Source organism: Ceratotherium simum, chromosome 1 (genome assembly GCF_057802395.1).
Source record: "Ceratotherium simum simum isolate JZ-2026a chromosome 1, ASM5780239v1, whole genome shotgun sequence".
In the NCBI taxonomy this organism is placed as follows: domain Eukaryota; kingdom Metazoa; phylum Chordata; class Mammalia; order Perissodactyla; family Rhinocerotidae; genus Ceratotherium; species Ceratotherium simum.
Genome location: NC_141900.1, coordinates 37,350,180 through 37,367,714, shown reverse-complemented (window position 1 = coordinate 37,367,714; position 17,535 = coordinate 37,350,180). Strand labels below are relative to the sequence as shown.

The following is a 17,535-nucleotide window of genomic DNA, read 5'->3' as shown; positions in this document are numbered from 1 at the left end:
CTGCTTCTTCCAAGTCACGTTCAGTGTTTCACCAACTTCCCATCATCTTCCCTTCAATGTCCCTCCCATTTTCTTGTCCACCTAGTTCAGGTCCTTGTCATCTCACATGTGCACTGACCTCCCCGTGGGCCTCTCTGGCCCCGTCTTCGTCCCCTCCAATTGACTGGGTAAACTTCTGCCGTATTATTCTTTCTAAAACACTGCTTCTGTTTGCTGCTCTTTGGAATCAGACGGACTCCACTTAGCCACTTACTGAGCTGTGTTTCCTCGGCTAGGTTACTTTACTTCTCTACGGTAAAAGGAGGTTAATCAGACCACCTCCCAACATTCTAGTAAAGACTGAATGATTGCCCTGGGCTTCTGTCTCCCACCAGTAAAATGAGATAGACCTTTCTATTTCATGATCATGTGTTTGTGTGTCTTGTCTCCCATGGGGGCAATGATCATTATGGTAGTATGTAGTATATATATGTATATTTATTTATAAATACTTATAAACTTAAATTTAATGTATTTGTATTAAAATGTATACTATAATTTAAATATATGTATATTATATATTAAGACTATATATTATATAATATTTATATTTAATATATATTTTGGGGGAGGGGTTATCTACCAGCACGTAATGAAGCCCTGTATGCTTAGTGGGTGATCACTCAGTTAGTGTTTATGAAGTAAATCAATTGATTGATTTTCTGCTTGGTCTGGTTATTTGAATAGGTGGTAATTGTAAGGTAATAAGTTAACATTTTTAACAGATAACAGCTCTAGAACTGAATATGGGAGCAAGTATAAAATAGTAGACATTCTCTTGGGTAATATTTTTTGAAAGGTCATTTTATGAACATGGAAAATTCCTCTACTCATCAAGAAAGATAGCAGCTGAAGCATAGCTGCAGGTCAAATGCAGGTTACAGAGGTGTTCTATAGGGTGACCCATGACTTCCTCGTCTTTTTAGTACAATGAAAGTATTGTAACTAAATGAAATCTTTCGTCTTCCATTATGCATGAATCATTTCCTTTCTATAACAGACATGTCAGCATACACTTCTCATCTGCTAGAAAACATACCCTACTTCTAAATGTTGTTTTCCACTGTTCATTGAGATTATGAATGATATTTATATGTTCTTTTGCTTGTTTGCTTAAAAAGGCATGTACTCTGAAACTTGGTCCTCTTTGTAATTTGACCCAAGAAAATTCACTTCACTGATAAAAGACTTGGTGAGTGAGCTTTTTGTGAAAACAACATATAGAAGAAATGATATTGCCACTTTAAAATTAATCAATCCTTATTGGAAAATTGGACATTCATTCTTTTTTTTTCTTGATGATAAAGGTGTAAGACTTGTAACAGGTGTAGAGAATATATAGTGACCCTGGAGGAAGGACTATCAGGCTTAAATATGACTTGGGCACCCACCACTTGGTGACATAGGTCCCCTTTGTTTCTTGTTCACCATGTGAAATACTTTATATTATCATCTGTGTACAATGGAGGCCAGAAACAAGAGAGCTAGCTACCATGGATGAGTGTGAGAAAGTGTGTGTTTAGTTGCCACTTAATATTTTACAGATGAAGCAAATAAGGTTCAAAAAGGCTCAGTGACTTTCCTAAGGTCATTCAGGTAAAAATGGCTGAGTAGGGGTTCACACCCAGGACAGTCCATCACCATAATCTATGCCCTTTCTCCAGTCAACAAATATCCTGAAAAATCAACATGTGTTGGGCGGGGTGGGGGGGGGGGGCATTAAGGCTTGAATTCTCACAAATTCAAAAAAGCCTTGGGGAAAATCCTTGCTAAAAAACCCCCAAGAACCATACTTATTTTGGCATGACTGGGCCTAAGGTGATAGGAGAAGAGAATTGACTTTGCTATGGTTTGAAATGAATGAATTTGCCATTGTGTTTTGCAATAATCTCCTTTTAGTTAAAAAAAAAATGCTTACATGTACGAATGAAAATGTATTTCTTTCATAAAGAGTTTATCTTATCAGCATTAACTATTATCAAGTATAATGATGAAGGAAGATATTTGAAGACAATACTTGGAAATAACCTAAAATTCTCTTTCATAAAAACATAGCAATGTTCAGTTTCAGATATTTTCCCCCAAATATTATTTTTTTTATTTTTATTTATTTATTTTTTTCTGTGAGGAAGACCAGCCCTGAGCTAACATCTGCCAATCCTCCTCTTTTTGCTGAGGAAGACTGGCCCTGGGCTAACATCCATGTCCATCTTCCTCCACTTTATATGGGACGCCTGCCACAGCATGGCCTGACAAGCAGTGCGTCGGTGCACACCTGGGATCCGAACTGGCGAACCCCGGGCCGCCGCAGCAGAGCATGCATACTTAACTGCTTGCGCCACCGGGCCGGCCCCCCCAAATATTATTTATCTTCTCAAATAAATTGGTTTCAAAGGGTAGCAAAGTCCTTCCAGTAGGCTCCTCTGTAGTTTATGTGGGAATTCAAAATAGAAAGAGGCTCAGGGCCATGAAAAACAGGAGGGTTTATGCAATAGAATGTAATGGTCCCAAGAAGTCAGTGTGGAGAAAATCTTCTGAAGAAAAAGGAGGATTGTAAGTGAGGTGAAGAGAAAAGAAATGGAAGTATAAAATTGGAAATGGGATTCATGAAATTTAGATTCAGCAAAGGTCTTAGCAGATAATGTTAGTGTACCATTACCCCAGCACCTGATTAAAGTACTGGAAAGTCATCTAAAGTAAGTAAGTAATGGTAGTTTTTGATATAGTAAAATGCATGAACGTTACTGACATTAAGTAATGTCCTGTATAATAAAAGGATTTTTTTAATGTGTTAATCCAGTAAAGCAATTGCGCAGTCTTTATTTTGGGATGTTCTTGGTAGGTACAACCCTTCCATTTTATTATTTAATCCCCCAAAAATGTGTGTATAAGGAAGAAATATATTTTTTTATAATATTTTTTTGATTTTATTTATTTATTTTTTTCCCCCAAAGCCCCAGTAGATAGTTGTATGTCACAGCTGCACATCCTTCTAGTCACTGTATGTGGGACACGGCCTCAGCATGGCCGGAGAAGCTGCACACCGGTGCACACCTGGGATCCAAACCCGGGCCGCCAGCAGCGGAGCGCGCGCGCTTAACCGCTAAGACATGGGGCCGGCCCCTGGAAGAAATATTTTTAAAAATATAAAAATAGGTTTCATTTTACTACCTTGGATAGATTATTTCTATTGTTAATTTTGTTTTTAAATAATTAGTTTAAATATGTCACCTGGGAGGCTTATGTCTAAAAACAGACAAGATGACATAGCTTAGTGGATACTCTCCCTGCAGTGACTCAAAAAAAAATGCATGACTTTTTATCTTTCGTGAGCCTGTGTCTTGTGATATATAATAGAACATTCCTCTTCCATCTTCAGTCTTCATCCAGGGCCTCTATAAGTATACCCCCAGGATGTCCAGGAGAGGTAGCTTTTTTAGGTGATGGGAAGAAGCAGTTCAGTTATTTTGGACCTCCACAGGTTGTCTCTGTCTAGCCATCTTTATCTCAATTTGTCTTTCAGTCTTTCTGTGTCTTTTATTCTCCCTTATTTTGCTCCTTCAACCCTCCACTTCCTTCCAGCTCAGCTCTATGTCATGGTAATAAAGAACCAGCCAAGTCCGACTCATGTATGTGTGTGTTTTAGCTGAATCATTCCTACAGTTATAAAATTATTAAACTCTCCCTCACCACTAAACCAAAGAATATAATCAAAGATTTTGTTCATATTTGTCCACCTAAAATGTGCCACAAATTATATGAATTGGAGGATATTTAACCCAGTTAATCTGAGGAAGGAAGAAATACTCAAAATAACCTCAGTGAAAATACAGTCCTGTGTTTCTTTAGTACATGGTACACACAGGACAGAGATACAGCCAAGACTTTTTGCCACAGAACCTTATTTAAAGACATATTGTATTATTTAAGGTACTTGGGGTGATCTTATTCTTACATCTGCATACTCCACCATAGCACACCCAAGAATTCATCATGATGAAAGGTTTCATCTTTTCCTCTAAAGCCATTGTACCTCTCCGTGCTCCTGATGTACATAGCATCCTCTATCATAAAACTAGCTCATACCAACTACAGTCACACTCCACATAACAACATTTCGGTCAACGATGGACCTCATATATGCCAGTGGTCCAATAACATTAATACCATAGAGCCTAGGTGAGTAATAGGCTATACCATCTGGGTTTGTGTAAGCACACTCTATGATGTTCGAACAATGATGAAATCGCCTAACACTTTTCTCAAAACATATCCTCATTGTTAAGCAACGCATGACTGCATTCAGAATTTTCAGCCGAAAACTGAATAGATGGTTCTAAGACTTTGATCACATTCATGACCAACTTCTTGGTCAGCTCAGAGAACCTATTCCAGTTAGGCCTGTTCCCCACTTCAGGTGACCCATTTCCATTGTCTTGTGACTATGTATTTGCATCCAAAGATCCATTTTAAAGGAGTTAATTGCATGCAGTCAGGATCCAGTGGCTCTGTATAACTCAGGCCAATCCATGTCTGCTGCAAAGCCAAATTAATAAACCTCAGAGTCACACACCAGGTCTTCCTAAGGTGGCAAAGTCATTCTAGGCTGGACACCGAATTGCTGCCTCCAAGTTTCTAGTACTCCCCATAGCAGGTTTTGCTGAGTGTTCACAGAAGAGTGGTTATGATTCAGACCTTCTGCTTCCTGAACTCATTAAAGGAGGCCAGACTGATGGGCCAGTTCTAACTCAAGGTTGGCAAGCACATTTCATTTATGGGTCAGATCCAGCCAATGAAGATAAGACTTCAGGCTCTGGCAGTATGGTAGACTACATGACTTAAAAGTCCTCTGCTAAAACATGTAGCAAGTGTAAGATAAAATATAGCATTTGCTTAAATGCATGGTGGAAAGTTAGAATATTGCCAAGGGACAAAAACTAAAAGAGAGCTGAAAACCAAAACAGTAAGGGCAGAGCAGTGCTGCAGCTGAGCTTCAGGCTTGGGTTTCAGGGCCCACCCCAGGAAAAAGATGGTCTTATGCCTTTGCCTGGGAACAACATCTGTTCAAGTTAGTCTGCTTGTTTGCTTCCCAATAGCCATGGCCAACGTATTTATTTTAAACTACTCCATGATCCTCAAAGGTAATTTCACCCATGCTTCTGTGGATATCAGTCTTCTTCATGAAGAGTGAGGGGCTTAGCATTTCACATAGCTACTTAACTGGCTCATCAGATTAAACTGATGCTCTCTGTTCCCTCTGTGCCTACTGACCTGGCACACCCATCACTCCAGCCATTTGAAATATATGCTTAACAAGTTTTGTTCCCAGAGCTCATAATGCCAGTTAAACTTAGTTTTGTAATTTTGAACTTTAATATTAAGGAAACAGATGAGTGTGAAAAGAAAGAGAACTGTTGTTTCTATGCAACCCAAGTTCTGTCCTTTGGAAAGACTAAAAATGGTGTATCAATTAAGATGTGAGCAAAACAGTTATAAAAGATTGGGCTAGGGGAAGAATTTAAAAATCTAGAAGAGCCATCAGTAAGTTTACAGAGACAATAGACAGCCTCACTCAATCTGGTGAATTGCTTTGTTCCTTGTTAAATAGAACAGGAATTTAAAGACACTTAAACTCTTGCAGAGAACGCTGAGTACAGAATCTCACAGGCACCTGTTTGTGCGACACCAGATTCTCTATAAAGTGCTCTTCACACTGTCCCTGTGCTGTTTCACCCCAGAGGCTTAGCTATAGTGACTGTCTATGATTGCAGAGAATACCAGTAACCAAAATAAAAGTATCACAACATAATAATGAAGCATACGGGCTTTGGGGCAAGGCAGACCTGGTTTGAATTTTAAGTCTGCAGTTTGTTATGTGTCCTTAGGTAAGTCATGAAACCTCCAATTCTCAGTTTCCTCATCAGACAGTAGGGATGATAATAACACAACCTTGCTCCTGGAATTTTTGTGAGAATTAAATGAGATAACATTTGGGGAGCACGTGGCGCTATGTCAGATACATTAGTGCTCTATAAATAGTAGCTGATAGAATTCCATTGTTCCGCTTTTCTAAAGCTTTCACTTCTCACCTTTCTGTCTTTTAAGACCTATCTGGATGTGTTTTAGAACCCAACTCCATAATTCTTTATGAATTTGGCTGCATAAATATGCAAGTTGCCTGTGTTCATTTGCTAGGGCTGCCATAATAAAATACTGAAGACTGGGTGGCTTAAACAATAGAAATTTATTTTCTCACAGTTCTGGAGGCTGGAAATACAGGATCAAGGTGTTGGCAGGTTTGGTTTCTTCTGAGGCCTTTCTCCTTGACTTGCCTTCCTGCTGTGTCCTCACATGATCGTTTCTCAGTGTACACACATGCCTCTGGTGTCTCTGTGTGTCCCAATTTCCTCTTTTTATAAGGACTAGTCAAATTGGATGAGGGCCCAGCCTAATGGCCTCTTTTTAACTTAATCACCTCTTTAAAGGCCCTATCTCTAAATGCAGTCACATTCTGAGGCACTAGGGGTTGGGCTTCAACATGAATTTTGAAGGACACAATTCAGCCCATAAAAATGCCACAAATAAATTATTTTCTAATGCATTTGAAAATAATCGTTTTCAGGAATAATAACCTGAATAGAAAGTATAGTTGAGGAATTTTAAGGTGTCTTTTAACCACTGAAATGCTGTGACTTTGCAGGATTCTCCATATATGACCTATATAGCAAGTTCATTTATTGTGCATAGAAAATATTTAAGAGGTTCAGTTTAAGGTTTTATAAATTGACATATAATATTTTTAAAGTATAATCTCTGATAATGGGCTACAAATATTTTTTAAAACATTATTGTTGACAAATAGCTGTTTATGTCATTCATTGGGCAAGGAGTTAGGGAAAATTTACATGTATACCATAGGTGTATATAAAATCAAATAAAATATTTATTAACTGAGCACCTGTTTGGGTAAAGCACTAGGCCAAAGGTTAGGGGCAAACCTAGAGAAGTCCCTGCTCTCAAAGAGTATTGATCTACTTGAGAAAATGCCAAAAATGTCACCAGCTGAGCTCATTTAATTGCCAGTTAAATGCTCAGTGTGTTCACAATTGCCTCTGAAGCCCAGAGTTAGGATTTTGAACTTATAATGATTAGCTACCATAACATTGGGAGAAAAATAGACCCAGAAGGTCTCACTGCAGCCTTCAGGACAAATGGAAGGAGAGAGACCCATGAGGAAGTACTGTGATAGCACAGTGGTGAAGAAAGGGTGCTCTGAGGAGAGTCTGACCAAGAGCAGTTTCGAAGAATACCACATACCCCTGTTTTGAGACTAGGACAGTGATGTGTTCTACCCGATCGGCAAGTTAAGTTGAACTTTGAAGCCGGGACCTATATATGATGGTGGCATTATTGTTACAGTGACTGCTAATGAGATGCCCATGATTATAAAACATGATAGTCGGGTACTGCCAGGTATTCGTGAGAGAGCCTTGCCGTAAGTGAAATGCAAGAAAAACCTTCATTTACCAAAGGAAAGATGTCTCAAATCTTTACTTCTCCCCCACCTGTAAAGAATATTTTGCTTCCTTTTAAACAGTGATAATGACAAAGATGACTGAAATGTAACCTGAGAAAATTCCTGGTTTAATATGTATCTTTGTTCTTTTAGGCCTCTTTTTCGTGGCAGTTCAGATGTCGACCAACTAGGAAAAATCTTGGAGTAAGTAGTAACTATACTTTTACATCAGTGTCCATAGCATTAAAACATTGACAGTGACTTTCCTCTGATGTTCATATAATATGTTTATCTCTTATCTTTCCTACTGCAAGCTGCTGCTGCAGGCAGTGTTACTATTTGTGTGGTGAGTGGGGACATGGTAGACGTGCTGTTTTATGCAGAGCCCATCATGACGTGTGGCCTAACCGCTCTGCTCTGGAAGCTTGTATGTTGCTCGTATGGATCTTTTCTGTGCTCCTCTTTCTTCACTTGGCTGAGCTCCAGTTCTTTAGTTCAAATGTGTTGTCTGCTTGGGGTCATTTCAGATGCATCCACTATCAGAGGTGGGGTGCTTGGCGGCCTAGTAACCCATCCTTGCCCACTGGGCTTCCAGTCCTCATTGAGTATCCTTTAGTTATCCAGGTTGGTTTTGCATTGTTTTGTTTTGTTTTCCTGGCCAAAGGATGGTATGCTACACAATCCATTTTTCTTTGGAGCACCAAAATAGGAAATGAGAATCCTAGGTTCTAATCCTACATTTGTGACTAAATAACCATACAATCTTGAGGAAGTCATTTAAAATACCCTGTAAAGGGCCTTCACAGTCCCTGGTACGTAGTACATGCTTTAAAAATGTTAGCTATTATGGTTCATCATTAATTGTTTCACCTTTTTGTTCCTTAACTTCTTCACCTGAGAAAGGAAACTTTGGACTTAAATTCTCTTTAAGATCCTTTCTTGTGCTCAAATTCTTTGGTTCCAGTTATCTGTTACATTGCTCCTTGATGATTTGCAGAGTTCCACTCATGTCTACGTGTTTGTGCATGTGAGGGTATGTGTGCTTGCATATTTCCAGAATGTTAAGAAGGGGCTTTTCTTCTCACAAAGCATGCAGTATGGCATCTTTTTGGGATTTGTGCATTTGTTAAACCCCATCAGAATTGGGATGGAGTAAGAAGAAAGTGGGAGTTCTAGAACCGAAAATAGCCCTGATCGTTGGTCTGTAACATTTTATAGGAATCCCAGTGATTTTTATGATGTTTGAAGTCTGTAAAGCTGGTGAAAAGTACCGCTAAAGAAAAGAATTATATTTTAACGCTATCTACTCAAGCATGACTGCTTAAAACAGTTGGAGTAAAACGGGGACCTGAGTTTGCTCTTTTGGTGACTGGAAGCAGCTCCAGTAGACTTCGGTTGGTGCCAGTGCCACTGCTGAGTCAGAGCCCGGTGGCTTTAAGGCCTGAAAAACATTTGCTAGTTTTATTGTCTGGAGGCTTCCCGGGTCCAGGGCAGCTGCTGCTCCTGCTGCCCCTACTGACCGTTCTGTAAGATGGAGGAATTCAGGGCAAAACTTACATGTTACTCTCTGCTTCTGGATGTCAAGTCCTTTGATCATTCAGTGATGAACTCCCATCTATTCTTCCCCATCACTGTTGAATAAATTTTGTGTGCATGTGATCTTGAAGAGGGAACTGTAAAAGTCAGACATACCAGTGACCCTCTGTTAAAAGGAAAAATGATCTTGACTGAAACCAACTTGCCAGACATTGAAGTCCTTCACCTGCTTTCCCTTCCCGACACCACCTGGTCATTCTGTCCACCTCCAGCACTGGCATCTGCAATCCTGTTAACATTGTTAGTGCCCCTTAGTATATGAAGCCAGTGAGATGGACCAGAAGGAATCTTTGACAAGCATGTTTGACTTGCTTCCAAAGGAAAGCCAGTTCCAGTTTTGGCAAAGGCCTGAGATCCTAGGTTGCCAGCAGAAAAGAAGCCATAAAGTTTCTCTCTGTTTTGTGCCTTTGGATTTTACTTCTTGATTTCTCATGTTGTTTCGTTGAAATTATGCTCTGTTTCCTCTGAATGCAATCATTACTTTGGCATAGAGAAAAGGGACAATGCTGCACCCTAGTGTCACTTCTGAAATACTTGAAAAATGATTTCTGTCCCCGCCATCACTGCCATTTATAGATTTTGTGCTCTGTCAGTCTTTCCAGTACAAATGTCAACTTTTAAGGCTTATATTCAGCTGTCCAAATAGTGAAATTTGATGCAAGCACTTTTTAATGGACCTATCAGAATTTCACAACATTCGTATATGGGCCGTAAAAGTTCATACTGGATATTAAACTGAATTTTTTTTAAAGAAAAGCCATATTCACATTCTCTTAAGGGGAAAAATGTTTCTATGTTTAGAAAGATTTATACTTTCAAAGAACAGCAAGTACTTTGAAAGTGAAACTGAATGCTTTTAGCCCGTGACATTTTTAGAGCATTTTTAAGAGCAGAGTCATACTTAAATGGAAACAAAATATTGGATTTGGAATAAGGAGAACTGGGTTCACTCTGGCCTCTGTGGCTGAACTCGCTATGTGTGAGTTTGGCAGTTCATTGCATCCCTTATCCTCAGTTTCCCCATCTATAAAATAGAAATAATAATAGCTGACCTACATGTATCATGAGGTGGTTATGGGAATCAGAGGAGGGGACAGATTTAAAAACACTTTAAAAAATTATATAAACAGTTATGTGTGTGTGTATATATATAATTATACACCACACATACATATAGATACAGGGATGCTCTGTTTCTCTGTGGGCTTTTGGCATTCAGCCACCCATACTGAAAGATTTAACTCAATATAGACATGTTTAAAGCTGCAAATAAAAACATTTTAAATTATTATTGTTATAATCGATTTCTAGGTGACGTGATGATATGCAAAAATATTGATATAAAAATGGCTAAAAATGAATGAAAGAAAAAAAATTTATTATGGTATAATTGACATGTAACATTATATTAGTTTCAGGTGTACAATATAATGATTCCATATTGGTGTATATTGTAAAATGATCACCACAGTAAGTCTAGTTAACATCCATCACCATACATAGTTACAAATTTTTTTCTTGTGATGAGAACTTTTAAGATTTACTCTTAGCGACTTTCAAATATGCAATGATACAGTGTTATTAACTATCGTCACCATGCCATACATCCCATCCCCCATGACATTTATTTTATAACTGGAAGTTTGTATCTTTTGAACCCCCTGGACCCATTTTACCCACCCACCCCCCACCTTTATCACCAATCTGTTCCCTGTATCTATGAGTTCTGAAACTCATAGATACATATATATATATGTGGATATATGTGTTTTGTTTTATTTGTTGTTGTGTTGTTTTGTTTTTTCATTTAGATTCCACATATAAAAGTGAGATCATAGAGTATTTGTCTTTGTCTGTCTGATTTATTTCACTTAGCATAGTGCCCTCAAGGTCCAGCCATATTGTTGAAAATGGTAAAATTTCATTCTTTTTTGTGGCTGAATAGTATTCCATCATATAGAATGAAAAATGTTTAAGTTCTTTAATAAGCATTCTTCTTTTCTTGCTTCACGTGTCCCATTCTATCCAACTACATACACATTTATTTCCTTTAATAATTAACAGTGGTATTTTTGTTTTCTTCTTTTTACTCTTATTCTTGTTTAATAGATCTTGCTATTAAACAAATTTGTATATTGCTCCAGTTGTCATTTCTATTCATTTGTTCCATTAAACATGTCCATGAGTCTGTCTTTATCTGCTTCAATAATGTGGCTCTCCCAGCACGCCCAACAGACATAGTATCACAGTGTCTTTCCCCAGACACCCAGTGATAGGTGCAATTATGACACTGGTGTCTGCTCTTCCCAGCTGAGGTCTGTGACCCAGGCTCTGTTGAGGGAAGGAAAGGGGAACAAAACCCTGCAGAAATCCTGTGATAGTTACCACCACATCTTCCTGAACACCAGAAATCCATCCAGGAGAACCCCCCTCCGGGGCCTTTGTCCCAGCGAGTGCAGACCAAGAAGACCCTGATGCCGGCCAGCACCATTTCTAACTGTAGTTAAAAATAGTTTGGTCAGAATAAAAAAATAAAAAAAAATAGTTTGGTCAGTATTTGAAAAGCCATATATTCTGTCCACTAAACTATAAATTTTTAGTTCAGATTAATCAGAGAGATAAGCTCTTGCATCCCCTGATTTCCCTTTTTTAAATCTACTTACCACCTATACATAAACTATAAATAATATATACATGATGTATAAGTTGTATAAGGCAAGGCCATTGACCTATTAATATCTCTAAAGAACCTTAAGTGACACATCAAGAGAACTCAAGTGGGTAATATTTTTAGTATGGTAGCTATGCATTGCCTGTGTTAGGTTAATAACATTATTTTCCTCTTATGATAATAATAATAATGGGTGATGTATTGATATTGACAAATATTGTGTGTCAGGCACTGTGCTACACACTTTCTATAAATTATCACAGGTGCAGAGTTTGAACCCAGGTCTGCCTGTTTCCAAAGCCTGTGCTGTTTTTATATCACTTAATGCTTTCTCCACATTTCTGATCCCAGAATGATTTTAAGGGGAAACATAAACGATATTTTTATTTATTGTTTGCTCACCTTGGAATACCATAAAATAGTTATGTAATATAAAATATATAAATTAACTTATATATATTAATACATTTATACATTTAATTCAATTACACACATTAATTTTACACAATAATATTAATTTAGTTAATTGAATTTGATATTAAATTATAAAATAGTGTTTGCATAACACAGGACTAATATACCTTTTAGCCTCATTTCTTTCATCTGATTCTAATGTATATAATTACTGTTTGGGGAATTATTCTTCAACCAAAAATGCAAACAAATTTATGTGTTAACAAATCATGTTAGATGAGCATCATAAAAGCATGTCAATACGGGAATGTTTGATAAGAAGACAAAAAGCACTCTTGGACATAAAGGAAAATATTATATGCCCATGTGGGCCTCCTATGAATAGATAGGTCCTGCTCTGTCAGTATGTGTCAGTATGTCAGGGCTTATTGGTAATATAATATTTTCCATATCTTTATTATCTCTTATATTTAGTATCTGCTGCCGAAGTAATCTCTCATCTCTTCCCGGTAAACTTCATGGTTCTCCTGTGAGATTACCCTCTGCCCCATGATCACCATAGTGCAGTAGGACAAGTCCTGCCAGTCATACAAGTGAGGGGCTCCTGGGGCTCTGTGTTCCCTGTACCTGTCCCTTAGACTTTACCTTCAAATTTGGTGAGAAAATAGCTTCACCGTGGCAGCAATGCTTATGTTCACATGTGGTTCTTTTGTAGTGTAATTGGACTCCCAGGAGAAGAGGACTGGCCTAGAGATGTTGCCCTTCCCAGGCAGGCTTTTCACTCAAAATCTCCTCAACCCATTGAGAAGTTTGTAACAGATATTGATGAACTAGGCAAAGACCTACTTCTGGTAAGTGCATGCGATAGAGAGTTGGTCTGCACTGTGCTGATGAGAGACTTGCTGTGTCCGCACTTGGGTGGTGGGCACAACATCAGTTCAGCATTGTGTGCCACAACCACACAGGGCAGCGGCCACAATCTCTCTGCAGCTTTCACTTCCACACGTGTAGAAGCTGATGGCTTTTGATTTTGCATTGTCTTCAGTTCCTATAAAAAGAGAAAGAGGCTGATTCACACTCTTTCAATCTGCCATCTTTGAATGTTCATTTGAATTCAGCCTTAGAATCCTCTGGATTTGTCTAGACATATGCTTCTCTAGAAGTAAATATTATGTTTCCTTGTTTACAGTTTCATGCTCTGTTAAGCAGCTTGTTTGTCATTTTAATGTGCCTTTTCTTAAATAGGCACATCTTTGGGAAGATGTTTTTCGAAAGGAATTGTATGGCAATAGTCTTTCTAGTTACTGATTTATTTAATAAATGTTGAATGTGCTGTGCACATATAAAATACCTCACTGAAAATAGGACTTCTGTGCCCTGTTTGAGACTCAAACTCATAATACTTAGCCTTGTACATAATTCCTTGTACTTGGAGGCCAGAACAATAGGTAGAAGAATATACCTATTGGCTACTCTTGATGTCTGGAATCCAGTGAATAAAGAGTATATCCTGTACCGATTGAATTAACAACCTTTGATATCAAGCGAAGAAAGTACTCCTAGATCCAAAGGAGCCAGTTCTCCCGTTCTGTCAATGTATTCTGAATTTCAAATATAGACATAAGAGTCCATAGGTCTTAGTAGAAATGTTTTGCCTCAGCTGTGTGGACACAGCCATTGATTGGCATGTTTGCAGAGCCATGGATCTTCCCAGTAAAAGCCCTGTCTTCACCTGATGTGGCTTATTTTCTGATGCTTAAGCCAAGAGTCCCTCCGCTGCCAAGTTATGGATAGGGACAGCTATATTCTCTCCCCACTGTTTATTTCTAAGATGCTCACTAAGGACCTTGGCTCACATCCTCTGAAATAAATTAATTAGAAGGGAGAATATTCACCTAGACAAAGGCTTACTATATATACACACTTGCTGGCTCACCTGCTATTTAGGAAAATTTTTCCTTGGTTTCAAATAACAGACATGTGCTTGTATTATCTTAAGAAAAGAGGGTTTGATGGAATGTTTCATGAGGCCTGGAAATGGAAAGCCATCCCGAGTGGAAGTTCTCTCCGTCCTGTGCATCACCTGCTCTTAAGAACTCTGCTTTTCTCTGCCATGAATGCCTTTTCTCCACCGTATTGCTTCTTTTCAGTCGTACTGTCTGCTCCCCTTAATGTTAGCTGTTCCCTTAATTATCAGAACTTCAGTTATCTCATGGATCCTCTCAGCTCTAACCCCCACTGCTAGCATTTGCCGTGTCCGTATTGCCTACATCAGATTCCTAATATGAGGATCTGGCTGACACACCTCACCTTTTTGCCCAGCCATGGTATGGGTTGCTACCTAGAGCCAGATCGCAAGTCTGGTTCAGTCAGCTGTGCTAGGAGTGGTGGGGATCACATGTTATAAAATATGGCTACCATAGGCTTTCCGTTTCAACAGGAACTTTGAATGAATGTTCCTTTTAGAAGAGGATTCCAGACAGACAACCGCAGTGATTAACAACTTTAGTAGTGAAATGTCCCACTCCTTCAGCTACCAGAACATCCAGAAACAACCCAAAATATCTCTTAGCTCCAACGTCAGTAGGAATCACCAAGAAGAACTTACACTGTAGAGATGACAATACCACATGCTCATTCAGGGTCCCCCACTAGCGGTGGGAGCTTTCAAAGTCAGACCACACACTAGTGCTAGACTGGAGAAGTAGCAGGAGACTAAGAAGAAAAAGGAACAAAGAAACCTACCAAAGAGAGAAGGAAGAGGGTGGGCAACAAGTAGCAGCAGAGATTAGAAAAAGCCAAAGAAAGGAATAAGAAGCAGAGCTGGTAACATCATGACTAGGGGAGACTTAAGCATAAAGCATAATATCCACAGGCATTCAGGGAAAGGACAGCCCATGACCTTAAAGCTTGGAACCCTCTGAACAATCTCACTGTTTCGTCCTAGAAGGACACAAGCTAGGACTATACAGCAGAAGAAGGCAGGCCATTCAGGACAAGATAGGCAGCTGAGACCCCAGCAGTACCTGTTGCCTCTATTGAAAATTATTTAGTACGGAAGAAAAGTGAAGGATGTTTTAGAAAGTTGTTTTATTTAATAAACAATTAACATTTAAAAGTTTAGGACTTTTTGAGTTATCTTCCATTTTTATCTGAAAAATGTTGACTTTATATAATGCCTCAGTCATATATGTCTGGGTATATATACATCGATATTTATAAATGCTGCTATGTACATAATAAAGTAGTGTACTATACCAAGACAATTCAGGGGAAGAATTATTTTTAACAGCCAAAACCTACATATCTTTACAAGTTTTGTCCCCTTCATCGTGATTAACTTGGGAGCCTGGGTACTTATTCTAAATGTATTAGAGTTCTTACTGTGTAACTGCTTTCAGAGCCTGAGGTACATTTTTTTTTTTTTTTTGGTCATTGTATTAGTCTGCTTTTGCTGCATAACAGACAACCCAAAAAATCTCCCTAGCACACAACAGTAAGCATTTATTTCTTGTTCATGGGTCTGCAGCTTGGTGGAAACAGCTCCGTGAGTCATGTGGAGCAGCTCTGCTTCAGCCAGTGGGTCAAGTACAGTTCTTCTCCACATGTCTCATTCTGGAGCTCGGGCCAGAGGGGCTTTGGCTCCCTGGGGCATGTTTTCCTCATGATAGGAGGTAGATGTTCCCAGAAGGGCAAGCAGAAACATACAATGCCCCTGAAGGCCTAGGCTTGGAAGAGGCACCCTGCCATTTCTGTTCATGTTGCATTGGCCAAAGCAAGTTACATTGTGAAGGCCAACTTTAATGGAAGAGAGAATACTCTTCCCATGGAGAGAGGGAAGGAGAGAAAGGGAATATGTGCTGAAAAATGATCTAATCCACTGTAGTAGTCAGCTCTTAAGTTGCAATTCCAAAAGCTCATTTTATACGTCAATTATTCAGCAAGTAAATTAGATTTTCTTGCAGAAACAACATTACACAAGATTTTTTAATTAATTCTCAAACCAGCCAACTGCTTTATTGAAGCAGAGCAATAAAAGAACTTAGCCACCTTTTCTAACAATATTTCTAAAGGACAAAATGTATTAAGACTTCCAACTTGAGATTCTCACACTCCCCCATATTAGGCTCAGGATTTCTGCTCTCTACCCTCTTCCCAGCTCTAAGCCATCAGTGTAGCTGTGGGGACAGGGTTTCCTCCCATAATCCTCTAGGGACATGTCTTTATCTTGAACATATTCCCACAACTGTTTTTTTTCTTTTTTCCTATGTCCTGGGAATTAAACTGGCTGCCTCCTTTTCTGATGCCCCTACCTAATTTTCTCCTTCTTGGACTCTGGGAAGAGAGAACTCAGGCTCAAGAATTTTGCCCCTGCTTTCCCGTGCTTTGGGAATTCAGCCCTTGTAAAGCTTTTCTCAAGATGTTTATGGCTATTAGAGGCAGACCATTCTACGAGCTCCTTCCCCTCCTTGCCCTTTGGCTCTTTGATTTTCAGAAGACACCATGGGGAGGCTGTCATCTATGGACTGGTAGGGAGCTCGGGATTAATAAGATTTCGGGAGACCCAAAAGTTCGCCTAAAGTTATATGTAGAATTTTCTGTTTGTACGTGTTTTTCTAGGTCAGTAGTATTCAACAGAGTTTTAGAGGAGTCCCTAATCCAATCAGGGCCTGACGAGGTGTGAGCTCCTTAATGGCAGAAACCCAGATTAAATGGAAGAGGTCTGCATAACCATGATAATGTTAAGTCTTTAGATTACATGGAGGACTGAAATTCATAGACATTTCAGATACCCAGCTCATTCAGGGGACACTGCATCATAAGGATGGAGAAGCTGGTATAGCTTCTCTGCTACTTGTGAGCTCCTGGGGCAATGGATGAGTCTTACTCATCCTTAATTAGTGCTTACCACCTGCTAGGCGCTCCGGAGGTGTTGGTGGAAGGAGAGGAGGAGGATTTAAAGAACAAGATTCACCTGGGGTTGGAGTGGAAATGGAACTGAGGTGAGGAAAATGCTGACTAAGTGATTATGTGTCACCCATTTGGGATTGGAGATCGCAGCTCCAGAGTTTCACCTTTCCTTCCTTTCTCCTTCTACTTGTGCTTGAGTTGACAGCCTGGAATAGAGTTTAGTGACTTTAATGGAATCTAATGGACTTACTGTAGGGCTGCTGCTAGCCCATATGGCACCTTGATGTGGATTAGAAGGAAGGCATCCCTTCCTCTGGGTGGTGCAGCCCTGGGGCAGGGTGCATGGCTTGCTAGTGGATCAGAATAATTAGGGTCTAGGTTTTAGCCC

General features: G+C 39.2%; 1 protein-coding gene across 4 annotated transcripts in view; it reads left to right on the top strand.

Annotated features, from left to right (window-relative positions):
• Window positions 1-17,535, top strand: part of CDK6 (cyclin dependent kinase 6) — a 231,248-nt gene that overhangs the window by 202,880 nt on the left and 10,833 nt on the right. For all 4 annotated transcript variants that reach the window (XM_004431342.3, XM_087420530.1, XM_004431343.3 and 1 more), the window contains exons 6-7: window positions 7,709-7,759; window positions 12,952-13,087. In XM_004431342.3, coding sequence (XP_004431399.1) covers window positions 7,709-7,759; window positions 12,952-13,087 — 187 coding nt within the window. The remainder of the gene's footprint in view (window positions 1-7,708; window positions 7,760-12,951; window positions 13,088-17,535) is intronic.